Consider the following 13,108-nt stretch of genomic DNA (forward strand, 5'->3'; position numbering starts at 1 on the left):
CTATTATTAACTGGGAACCCGGCCGGCCAGTGGCTTTGTTTCAAGTGGAAGTCTGTGGACTTTGATTCCCTCAGGGGGCGGCTTCCAGCCCAGGTGGATGCAGGTGGGCCAAGGCAGCAGTGTATCTACTTCCTGGGAGAGCATGGAAGCCTGCTGTGAGCCAGGAGGTATGCAAGTGGGTCTGGTTGGGTTCCAGGTCAGTTCTGTATACACGCTCTGAGTTCTGTTGATAACCCCTCTTCCTTCTGCCCAGAGGACCGTGTTAGCCTTTGCCAGGCTGGGAAAACTGGCAAGGCAAGTGGGACAGACTAGGCATCTGTTTTCTCGGAAGTCAGGCCTCTGTCCTGCCTGCACCTTTGGCCTCGTTTTGATCAAGGTTGCCAGCACCGGATGCAGTGTGTGGGGGTGGTGTCTAAACCTTCTCTAGGTGTCGGTTTAAAGTAGAGTAACCTTACATTTTGGGTAGCACTTTTGAGTTTCCAAAACTGGCTCTCATACATTCGGTATCTCATTGGATTTCCTCAGGTTGAAAGGAGGGTTCCTCTTTCACAGTGAAAAATTTCCAAAGCTCAGAGTTCTAAGCAAGTTGGCTGGTTTTGCAGGGCTACAGAGTGGAAAAATAGGGAACCAGGAGTTCTGCTCCTCAGTAGGAAGATTTTCAGTGCACACACAGACTTGGTAATGCCTCACTACTAACCCCAAGAAGCTTGTTGGGTAACAGGACATTTATCCGTCTTGCTATCTCTTTGCAGAAAAGAGCTGGAGAGGGGCAGAGGTGAGGTAGCTGTTTTTCCTCTGCATCTTTCAAGGTTATAACATCCGAAAATCACCACCCCCCAACCCTTGCTGCCAATGTGTTCCCAAGGGGCACACAGTCTAGGTGACAAACATTCAGTTGTTAGGCCAATGCCACAGACGCCCTCCTCCGGGGCTGCAGAGAGTGCCCTGCAGTTAAGAGCACCTTTTGTTCTTGCACAGGGCCAAAGAAGTTGAGTTCCCAGCCTAACAGGGTGGCTAGTTATTAACCCAAGTCAGGTGTATCCAAGTATTCAGTTACAACCTTCAGTGCAGTGACAGCTGCCCCCTGAAGGAGAGAGGATGGAGCAGATCGGGGGTGCCCCCCTCACCCCTGCACCCCCCCCCCCCCAGCTTTTCTCTAGGGCTTGCCCGAAACAAAAGGGCTCTCATGGAATGTAGGGATTCTCATCTTCAGAAAGCAGCTCATTTATGCTGTGTCTGGGATGTTAAAATGCCTCTCTCCCCACTCCATCTTTAAATATATATTCAGATCAAGGGCCAAGCGAGGTCTTTGTTTATGCTACTGTTTAAATAAGAGCAGGAAGCCTTGTTCAATTTTTAATGTCTTCCTCAAGAATATGCGTTAATGCATGCCCGATGGTATGTGCAAACGAGCATTTCGAGATGAGAACTCTATCAGAGTTCTTAGAGAGATTAGATGGTGCATTACAGAGGCTACTCTGGACGGCACTGCTGACCAAGGCCACGCTGACCGTGGTCTCTGAAGCACTCTGAGTTGTCAAAGTAACAAACAGCAGTTGCATAGGGAAGCAGTTTGCTTGTCCTTCTTATTCCATCTTTAGTATTAGTCAAGGTCATGAGTTGTAGGAAAAATATATAATTTAATTCTCAAATAATAACTTTCTCTTTTTTCCAAACATACATCGTCAAAAGAATCCAAGTTAATATATATTTGTAGCAGACAGAGAACACAGTGTTCTGAAATGAAGGCAGAGCTATCACCCTTATAAAAATCCACATTGTCCCAGAGAAGAGAAAAGACTGTGGGAGCCCGTTTTCAGGTTCCTCATGGCTTTACCCAGCAGGTCTGCATAGAGAGGATGATTAGGACCACGGGCCTGTGTGCAGGTGTTTGAGATGGTCTGCACTTGGCTGTGCCAGGGGGGTGTGGGGTGTGGGGGTGGAGGGGGGTGGGGGGTGTCTTTTGCTCCACCCCTTGGTGTTTCTATAAATACCCTGAGGCAGAGATAGTCAGGGCTCCTTGGAATAGGTGAGGCTATCCTGTATTTTCTATCTGTTTATCTCCACAATCTAAATCCTTCCATCTAATATTTCCTGCTGCTCTCACTCAAGAAAACTCTGGGAAACTGTGGGGTTGGTGGGTAAATGCCCCGCAAAGGAGAAAGTGAGAGTAAGCATCTAGGAGATCAGAAAAATGTGCTGGGAGACTTGCTCCCCTTTGGAGAATTCGCCATCAGTGATGTGTGGCTGGACAACCTGTGCTGTCTGTCTCCCACAGCTGTCCCCTCCCACAGGTGGCCTCACTCAGCTTAACAGAAGCAATGACACCAAGATAACTAGGCGACACTCAGACCAGCAAGGCAGGCGGGGCAACAGACAAGTCGTAGGCCGATGGATCCAGATTCCCAGCCATCGCGAGGGAGAGGCTTCCAAGGCGTCCTCTCACAGACATACTGGAAAATGTTCCACTTTTCTGGAGTTAGTCTTTCCTTCCCACCAAGGAGATGAGTGAAATTCACTTGGAATAGGCTGCAGGACAGTTGTCCACTCTTCCTTCCACAATTTGAGTTTATCTTAGAAATCCAAATATAGGTCAGAAGAAGTCACATCATAGGTGGACAGTGACCGGCCACTCAGCAGAAACATCTTGGGCTTTGCTTGCATAGCATTGTGGAAAATACTTTAATAAATACAGTTACTCCTGATTTACCTATGCTACCCCTGCCCCTTTCATGTTCTAGAATACACGTGGGTATCATTCCACAGTCATAGACCCGGAGCTTCCAGAGCACTGGCTGGGCAGGGGCTGGGTAGTCAGTGTTGGGTGGCTGCTGTCGACGTACCAGAGAGTCCTTCCAGGTAGTAGGGCCTCAGTCACTACAGACAAAGGTGGCTTTTCTCAGCTGCCCTGTGACAACTGAGTTTCACATTTCCTGAAACTAGATCTGTGGAAGGAGTCCCTGAAATTAAGGAGAGAGAGTGAGAGATCACAGAAGAAGAATTAATTGGCCTTTTAAAGAGAGGAGTGGGGAAATTATGAACCAGAAAGATATTGGTCCTGGTGAATTTCGTAAATAAAAAGAGGAACCGAGACCCATTTACACTGTACACACACACACACACACACACACACACACACACACACACACACACACTCTCCCCAACTACACTGTGTAGCCTTGGGAATGCACCGGTACCAGGCCAATATCAGGGGGCTGGGAGAGGTCAGGGGAAAGGTTGGCTGGCTGGGGCCTGACTCCGGGCCCTTAATCCACAGTGGGGTCTTGGCTTTCTGCCAGGAGCAGCTGAGCAAGCTAGATCTGTGGCACCCCCATCACCTCTGATGCCCAGGAAGAGGAAGCCCTGGCCCCTTCTTACCTCTTTTGACTGTCAATTCTGAATATGGGCTTGTAGAGCTCTGGGATTTTCCGCTCGATCATGGGCCTGAGGCTGTCCCTCAGTTTGTTGTAGTTCTTCTTCAGTTCCTGCTGGTACTCCCGCTGCTCTGCTGTGATGAGACGCCTGTTCTTCTCCACGGCCTCACCACACCTGAGGTGGAGAAAGGAGCTTGTATGTCCCCGGGGTCTGTATTTTAGTGACTTGGAGAAGAACAACAGTGTGGCGGCTTCTTGAGGACCTCTGCTATGGTCTGCATCTAAGATGTTTCTTCAAGGCCTGGTGTGCAAGCACTGGCTATCAGCTGACAGGCTCTGGGGATGTGATCGGATCCCGGGGCTTTGGAGCTGGCGCATCCATGAAGGAGTCTGTCTATCCAGTCATACCCTGACAGGCAACTGGGAGAAGTAGGAGGTGTACCTCAAGGAAGGGAGTGGGTCCTTGAAGGAATGACCTTGGGAGTATGTCTTCTCTGTAGCCTCCTTACCCCTTTTTCTTGACTTCTTGGCTACTGTGAGATGAACAGCCTCTTCTAAAACATGCCCCCCCCCACTTGCCCCACCATGATGTTCTGCCTTTTTGAAGGGCCAATAGATCCAGTTGACCACAGACTGAAACCCCAGAAACTGTGAGCTAAATAAATCTTTATTTCTGGCGAGTAGTTTTTTTGTCACTGTGATGTGAAGTTTATAACCACAACCTCTAATATGTTTGTGTGTGAGTGTGTGTGTGAGTGTGTGTGTGAGTGTGTGTGTGTGTGAGAGAGAGAGAGAGAGAGTGTGTGTGTGTATGTGTGTGGTGTATGTAAACATGTGTGATGTGCACATTGCCTGTGCTAGCACTCAGAGGTCAAAGGAGGGCATTGGGTAGCCTCCTCCATCACCATCCGCCTCATCCCTTTGGCTTATGATTTTTCCTTGGCAGCACAGTAAACCATGGAGATGCCAATCCTCCAGTCTCCCCTCATCCTTTCACTGCTGGGGTTATGGGAAGGTGTGGGACCACGCCCTGCTTGTTAACATGGGTGCTGGGATCTGAACTCAGGTCCTTGTGTTGGGCAGCACGTGCTCTTACCCCCTGAGCCATCACTGCAGCCTCACTAAGAGTGTTTTCAGACTTTGTAGCCCATCAGATCCCCACAGAGCTTTCAAAAAGCAGACTGCGGCTGGGCAGTGGTGGCGTACACCTTTAATCCTAGCACTTACAAGACAGAGGCAGGTGCATCTCTGTGAGTTCAAGGCCAGCCTGGTCTACAAAGGGAGTTTAGGACAGCCAGGGCTGTTACACAGAGAAACCCAAAACAAACCAAACAAAAGCAAAAAGCCGACTGTTAGGCCCTGCTTCAGATGTGTGAGTCGGAACTGCTGGGTTCTGCCTAAGCCCTGGGCATTCAGCTCAGGGCCTTGAAGAAAGCTACCTTACTTGGACAACTTAACAAACAGCAACAGAGAATAGGAAAATGAAAAGACAAAAAGTCCTAGGAAAGAATTAGAACTTCTAGAAATGGAGTCACAGAGCTAGAACACCTTCAGTAGACAGGTTAAGCTAGACACACTGGAGAACTAACGACAGTGGCTGATAACTGCCCAGAGCTGAAAACAGAACAGATCCCAGAGCACGCCACTGTGGTGGAACTGCAGAGCATCAACACAAAGGAAAATCTCAGCCTGTGGTTATCAGACTTTTGGACCGGACAAGTACAGCACAACCGTTCTAACTCAGTCTCGGCCCCAGTGATCCTCCCATCCAGAACTCTAGTCTAGAGCATGAGGTCAGAGAGTGTGTCCAAGGGACGGGATGGGGTGAGCTGGAAGAGCAGAGAACCGCACTGTACCAAAATTTAGTTTTCTTCTTGCTCATTACAGGTGAGATGAGGAAGGGCAAAGAGCTGTGTGTGTGTGTGTGTGTGTGTGTGTGTGTGTGTGTGTACATGAGTGCAAGGGCCCAAAGAGGCCAGAGGTGTTGAATCTCCCTTGAGCTGGAGTTGCAGGCAGTTGTGAGCCACCCAATGTAGGTGCTGGGAAGCAAACTCAGGTTCCTTGAAAAAGAACAGGACACATATTTAACTACTGAACCATCTTTCTAGCCCCTAAACCACTTAGTATTTATAATTTTTTAAAATTTATTTTATTTTATGTGTGTGAGTGTTTTGCCTTCATGGGCCCATGGAGGTCAGAAGAGGTCATCAGATCCCCTGGGACTGGATTTAAGGATGGTGGTAAGCTATGCGTGGGTGCTGGGAACTGAACCTAGGTCCTCTGTAAAAGCAACAAGTGCTTTTGAACCATCTCTCCAGCCCTAGTATTTCTATTTTTTAATTTGTGTTTGTATGTGTGATGTGTATGCACACGTGGGTGCAGGAGGTGCATGCGCAGAAGCCAGGGGAAGACATGAGAATTGTTCTTGAGACAGGGTTTCTTACTGAACCTGGAACTAGGCTGGTGGCTAGCAAGCCACAGCCATCCTCCTGTCTCTGCCCCATTCCTATGCTGGGGTCCCAGGTGCATGCACAGCGACATCTGGCTTTTTATGTGGGTGCTAGGGATTTGAACTCAAATCCCTCATAAAAGTCTCATGCTTGCACAACTTGTATTCTTACCCCCTGAGCTATCTCCCCAGCCCCAAGACCTTGCAGGAATGAGAACAATCAGATAAGTGAGAAAATACGGAAAATATTGTAGTGTTTACGATGGTCTAGTGAGTTGGGGAGAAGAGGAGACAAGTGTGGCATTTGTCTGTCTGGGTTTTTGAACCTTCCAGGCATTTCCTCTTAGGAAGAGACTAAGAGAGAAGACTTTGTCCTCAATGGCAGCCATCTGAAGAGCTCCAGGAGGCCGGGAGTACTGACTGCTGTAAGCCAGGCTGCCAGGCTTTCTGACTGGGTCTGATCAGCTACAGCTGAGTCAGGAGCCAATGTCCTGGGGCAGGAGAAGCAACTGCAGAGTTGGCCAGGGCTGAGTCTACAGAGCTGTCCTCATGGGAAGGGTGGCTTGGGGTCACCGTGGAGCTCTGGGTTATCTATCAGCTTCCAGGGAAGCTGAGGAGATAGAGCTCACTGAAACACAGGCCCAACAGGGGCCACACCTGACTTCCAGTGACATCACCTCTGCCACCTGGAAGCAGAGGACACACCAGTGCAAAGCACTTGACACTGTTGTGAAGTTTCCAGAGAGCAGCGACTTCCTCATTAGGGTTGGAAAAGCAAGGAGGGAGGGAGAACCTTCATCCACTGCTTGTGTTGAGGGTAACTGACCTGTCCTAACAGCCATTTTAAACGTACAGTTTGATGGGCCACCGCTGCTTCCATCAGTGTGGAATGAAGTAGAAGGGAGGTTAACTAGTTAGTCACAAGGCAGTAGAGGCCAGCAGGGTTGTTTCACTATGGCCTTCCTGCCTGGGACTTCACAGAGAGTGTGCTGGGTGAGGTGGTAAGTTGGCATTGACAGCTCCTTCAGAATGGCTCTTGGAGCACATTTGGTTTTTTGAAAGCAGAAAGGTAAAAGAATTGAGTGACAAGGATGACAGGGATGGTCTGAGGAGTTAAGGTGAGGGTCCCGGGGGAGAAGTCTGAACAGGAGGCAAGCAGCTGCAAGCAAACAGCTGCAACAGCTTCTGTCCAAAGGCTGTTGCTCTCACCACAGTAGCACAAGGGCTCATCAGAAACGCAGGATCTGGAGCCAGGCATGGTCACCCATACCTGAAATTCCAGTACTCGGGAGGCTGAGACAGGGGGGGTTGCAAGTAAGAGATCAACTTGGGGCTACAGGGTGAGACCCTGCCAAAACAACCACCACCACCACCACCACCACAACAACAAAAAACCAAAGCCAAAAACCACCAAGAAAACAAACCCCCAAACCAACCAACCAACCAACCAACCAACCAACCAAACGCCAGAGTCTTGGGCCCTACTCCAGGCTTACTGAACCATAATCTGCATTTGATAGGTGCCACCCTGGTGTGCAAACAGAGAGAGGTGTGGGAAGTCCTGGAACCCATGACATCCTTAAGCCTGCACAGCAGGCCAGGAGCAGTCAGGATGGTGGGCCAACAGCCTGGTTTCCTAGGACATTGCTACTAGAAGGTTTTGCTATGCTTCCTAGCCTGGTCTTGAACTCACTATGTCCATCAGGGCTGACCACAAAACTCACAGCTATTCTCCTGCCTCAGCTTCCTGAGAATAGCATTTTAAAAGGACGTTGACTTTGAATAAGAATTATGGGTTAATTTAAGTGTAAGAGCTAGTTAGTAATAAGCTTGAGCTACCAGCTGAGCATTTATAAGTAATATTAAGCCCCTGAGTGGTTATTTGGGAACTGCTGAGTGGGAGAGAACCCTCTTTTTACATATGACACCCAATGTGGGGCTTGAACCACAACCCTAAGATTAAGAGTCTCATGCTCTACTGACTGAGCTAGCATAATTTTTATCTATGTTTAGAAATGTGGCTTGGTACAAGGACAACAAAGCAAAAGCAAACAAACAAACTACTATGCAGTAAAGAAAATGTACCTTGTATATAATGGCAGAATTGCAATCAAAAAGGAAACCTAACATTAATAGATGCAATCTATTGTATATACCTATTTCCAAGCATCTGTGCTTCATTGCAGGAAGAAGTGTTCTCTAGACACAGCAATGTTGGGCATTTCTCCAGAAAGCGTATGATAAAGGCAGTATCTCTAATTTCACCCAATAGCAGCCTTCTACTGGGTTTTCACAAAATTTGGCAAACTAACTTTTAGCTTCCTTTCTCCTCACCTGCCCTGCAAGAATATTCCTATACTCAGACAGGGAACCAAGGTTCTGGATGTAAAGGCAACTGGTACCTATGCTTCTTTCTTGTAAGTGAAGTGGCATCATACCCTTCTTCATCATTCTCTTAGGGCCACTGGAGACCAGAGGTACATATCTGCATTGCAGGGGTCACACGGCCCTGCTCAAATGGCCATCTTCTGTCAAGGCTGAACCAGCTGCCCTTGGAGCCAATTGCACAGAAGTCAGTAGCACAGATGAGGCTGGCCTCGCATGTGGACGTGGCTTCTTTGCAAAGGCCCAGTTTTAGAGCCTTCCCTTTGTCTATCCCATTGAGGCAACATCTGGTTTCAGGTTTCTAAAGTAAGTCACTGTACAATTTGCAGAACCACATTATTAATGCGGTTAATAATACTATTATATGCAAACAGTAATACTATTAATGCAAACAGCTTTGACTTAATTGTGCCAGTCACTACCAACACAGACAGAATAGGAATGGCCAAGATCTGGAAGATCTTCTGCGACTCAACTCTTCTGCTGCCAAGTGGCAGCCATCCGTAAATTCATCTCCCATCTCCAAAGCTCACACGCCTCATGTGTCAAGTGAAGAAGACGACACCTGTCTTACAACGTGACTGTGGGGCATAGTGCAACAGCGGCCGTGAAGCACTCTGCACACGAAGAGCTAGTTTCTTAGTGGTAGTACAAGCTCAGTTGCTCTACTGCCCCGGTCCTTGAGCTTCAGTGTGTGTGTGTGTGTGTGTGTGTGTGTGTGTGTGTGTGTGTGTGTGTGTTGTGCATGCATCCAGCAGGGTTCTTAAACCAGAGTGTGTTTTGTAGTGGTGGGGATGCCATCCACAGCCTCATGCCTGTTGGGCAAACACTCCATTGCTGAGCAGTGGCCCACGCTGCCAAGCTCCCAGTGTCCACCTCCTCCTTTCTTACCGCATTATGAACTCCTTGAAGCATAACCTCAGCTTGTTGTGATGTCGATAGAGCTTTGGGTCAGCTGGAATTTCAGCCAAGAACACTTGGGCCACCTCCAGCGGTCCCTGGTGGAGGAGGCGAAACACGATATAGATATTGAAATGAAAATTAAATTACTTGGGAGAGAGAGAATGCTGGGAGGGCTCCTTAGTTTGAACATTTCATTTTGTAGCTTGTTTCATGAAAACAAAAAGCCTAGGAAGGTCTTGAATTTCTCAGGAACCTGATTGCTGAGGAGGACTCAGAGTTTTAGAAGAATACAGACTAGTATAAGTGCATATTCTCAACCAAATACTAACCTGACAGCTTTCCCTTCAGACCACAAGGTAATGCCTGCAGCAAAGGCTAAGTACTGTGAGGGGCTCCTCTAATGCAAGGACTGCCTCTGTCTGTCCAATCCCATTTACTTATCTGGTAGCCCCAGTGGAAGAAACCATTTTGTGTAAGCCCTGATTTGAGCCAGAGAAATGCACAGGCCATCTGTGGCCTATGGTGGTGAGAGCAAATAGCGTCTGTGTTCTTCACAGGATTGGGACTCACAAGAGCAGAAACGTCCTACTTTTTTTTCTAATCTTGGATATACAATAGTCTTTCTCCTGTCGGACACCTCTGATCCCTTTACGTTGAGTGCACTTAGAACTTCTGCGGGGACCCTCAAATGGAGAAGGTGCTGGCTGCCAAGAACGACGATTGGTGAGTTGTTGAGTGTGACGGTGTGAAGAACTAATATCAAGGAGCCCACTAGACACAAGGTGCTAACTACGCTGTGTGTCTCTCCATCTCAGACAGGCTTAGTTCCATGCTTACCTCATGTGTAACGGTTCTCACAGGAATAAGAACCACCAAACTTTTTAGTTGGCTCAAGAACATAGTCCTGGGTCAATCCTGGCTGGCAAGGCCTTTGCTGTGCTGGGTATACCTGGTAGCTAGGGAAGGAGATAGATGCTCTGGGCCTTTTCTTCACCATATACACATTCTTAGATTAGTCCCAAGCCCTGCACATAGCTCTCCTATGCTGGACACAAGTCAGCTCTCTTCAGCAGGACTCTAGTTCTGGGTCATACTGCTAGATCTAGTCCCAAATTAGAGACTCTGAGAAAATGGCATTCCTTAAACACAGTCCACTCCTGTCCAGAATTTCTTCGGGAAGACAGCATGTGGACTGATCATCAATTCCTAAGAAGGGTGTAGACCTCATGAACAAAAGATGAGCCCGGCCGAGCCGCTGGTAGGGAAGCCTGCTTACCTGGTTCACAGTGGCTCCCACAGAGCCTTGCAGTACCATCTGCAGCATCTTCGCATCTGGGGGCTCCTGGTGAGTGGCCACCGCTAACTGCAGGGTCTTCTTCTTCATATCTTCAATGGCAACTTCAATGGGAGTCAACACGAACTGAACAGAAGACAACAGTATAATGAGGTCATGGTCTCCCTCAGTCCCAGGCAAACCTGGACCACGGGCAGGGAGGCCACCTGGATTTGGAGAAGCAGCTAAGGAAGGACTTCCCGGGCCCTTTGGAATCATCTGAACAGGTCACATAGAGAGATGGGCTTGCCATTTCTTGAGTACCTACATGTTCAGTATCGTAAATGTGTCTCTCCTTTAAACAACCCCCTGTTCTTCCCACTCTACGGTAAAGGGGGGATTTATAAGATCAAGTAAGCAACGCAAAGTGTATTAAGTGTTAAGGTACAAATTTGATCTCTCCAAAGCCCATGTTCTGTCTATACAGTTGGGCTTCCTTTTTTATTATTAAACAAGTTACAAGGGGAAAGCTCAGCAGTCAAGATTTTCTTTCCCATCACCACGTAAGTTTTTGGCATCATCTGTGCCCTTTCCAACTCACCCTGGTGGTGACCCCTGGTGAAGAACATTTTCTTCAGGACCCATCATCTAGTTGCTAAGTTCTGTTGGTTTGGGGTAGGGGCCTTCCTGAACGCGATGGGTCAAATCCTGTCTCCCCCAAATCCACATGCTAAAGCCCTAACCTCCAGGAGCTCAGACGGTGACCTTATTTGTAGGTAATAAAGTTAAAGTGCGTTTAATAGGGTGGACCTAATTCGTATAATTGGCATCCTTAGGAGATGAGGACACAAGTGTGTATAGAGGACAAATGATGTGAGTGGCCCTGGGGGAAGATGGCCTTTGACAAGCCCAGCGGACAGGCCTGGGACAGATTCTCCCTCAGCCCTCACAAGGAACCAACCAGCCAACCCTCTGACTTTGAACTTCCCTGCCTCTGGGACTGTCGAGACAATATATTTCTGTTGGTTAAGCCATCCAGTCCATGGCACTTTGTTACCCAGCCCAAGCAATGGGAAGCACAGAGGAGTTCTAGGGAACTGCATATGGCCATAGGGACACTTGTAGACAATGTGTCTCTGTGTCGTGCCTAGAATATCTTACTGTTCAAAAGTCCAAAGCAGTAAGAAGCACACTAGAAATCTACGAAGCCTCCTTTCTATTGACGGCCTCCAGGGCAGGCTCCTCCACCCTCTGGGTATTCCTCCCCGAGGAAGCTGCAGCACTCAGTGGTGGTCTAGACGGCTGCTCTCCAGCCAGTTCAGACCATGCAGCTCCTGCCCTGTGGAGCGGTTGGTTGCAAGTCCTCTCCTTGCTCACCGACTTGATTAGGCCTGTTACACTTGTTATTTTAATGAATAACACGTAAACTGATGAACTAAGGGTGTGGAAAGAAAGAGTTGTTTCTATGAGGATCAAGCGGAGTGCTTGGGCAAGATGTCATGAAAGTGAGTGGCTATAAAAATTCCTGTCATATTAGGTATACACAAGACAACTGTAAAAGGCTTTGGCTAGGCTCTCATCAAGATCCAGAAGCTATCCGCTCACACGTCAGTTCACAAGGATTTGTTAGGCTTCATTCTGCATCGTGGAAAACAAACTGAAAACTGGGTGTGGTTTATACAACAGACAATGCTGTTGTGACCAGTCAAGCTACGAATTAGAGAAGGCTGCAGTCCCGTATAAAGAGATGGGATGCGAATTAGCATGTAGGGATTTAAAGGGAAAATAGAATGTTTGTGATGGATTCTATTAAAATGGGTTAAATCTTCCAAAATACATAAGGTCTTTCTTGCCAACATTTTTATTAAGAAATTGGAGCTGAATACTTTGTGCACAGCCACATGAAGAATCTGGAGCCGGAAGTCAGGTTGATATGCCTGCCTCATCTGTGCCCTTCCCACATAGAACACCAGCTCAGGGGGAGGCTTATCTGTGGTTCCCTCCAGTAACTAAGACCTCAATAATGCCTGAAATACCTACAACCTTTAGGTACATACTTTTTTTTTTTCCCCAACAGAAGGCTGGGGTGAGGTGTGCAGTGTCCACATAGCAAGCACAAGGCCCTGAATTTAGTACTTAACACTGCACAAAATATTTGAAATTTAAGTACAGTCATTCATCTCTCCATGGCAAGCTGGTTCTGGGAACCACTCTCTTCAACCACAATGAAATTTTAGGGTGCTCAGGGTTTGGAACATGAAGTATACCCATAGCATCACATACTGGGGGCCTGGTTTCCCATGGAAATCTACATAACCAGTGGGTGAATCTCTTGATGAATTGATGACAGGAGGTATGATGTGAAGTGTAGAGGATAGGCTTGTGTGAGCAACCCTTGGGGGCTGTTATTTCCTTGACCCCTTCCTGTAAGCCTCACTGTCTGCTTCCTGGTCACTGTGATGTGTACTGAGTGGCTCCGTATGCCTTCTTCACCCTGATGTATGTAGGAGACTTCGAACACCGTGAGCTACAGGAAATCTTCCCCTCAGTTGTTTCCATCAGGCATTTGGTCTAGCAGTGAGACACTACAGTGGAGTGGCAAAGCCTTCACATCTGATGGCTGCAAAGGCTGTGTAGACACTTGCTTTACCATATTCTTTAGGGGAAAATGAGGAGGATAAAAGGTCATACAAATTCTTTATAGATGTAAACCTTCCCTTCAAA

At 47.8% G+C, this 13,108-nt stretch overlaps 1 protein-coding gene across 1 annotated transcript in view; it reads right to left on the minus strand.

Moving 5' to 3' along the window:
* Positions 1 to 1,961: 1,961 nt before the first annotated feature.
* The window catches only part of Dock8 (dedicator of cytokinesis 8), a 100,563-nt gene continuing 89,416 nt past the window's right edge, over positions 1,962 to 13,108 (minus strand). Inside the window, exons 30-33 of the mRNA XM_059253773.1 lie at positions 10,388 to 10,531; positions 9,100 to 9,206; positions 3,379 to 3,549; positions 1,962 to 2,960 (exon numbers count right to left, since the gene is read on the minus strand). Coding sequence (XP_059109756.1) covers positions 2,900 to 2,960; positions 3,379 to 3,549; positions 9,100 to 9,206; positions 10,388 to 10,531 — 483 coding nt within the window. The 3' untranslated portion in view covers positions 1,962 to 2,899. The remainder of the gene's footprint in view (positions 2,961 to 3,378; positions 3,550 to 9,099; positions 9,207 to 10,387; positions 10,532 to 13,108) is intronic.

This window comes from Peromyscus eremicus, chromosome 1 (genome assembly GCF_949786415.1).
Source record: "Peromyscus eremicus chromosome 1, PerEre_H2_v1, whole genome shotgun sequence".
NCBI lineage: Eukaryota > Metazoa > Chordata > Mammalia > Rodentia > Cricetidae > Peromyscus > Peromyscus eremicus.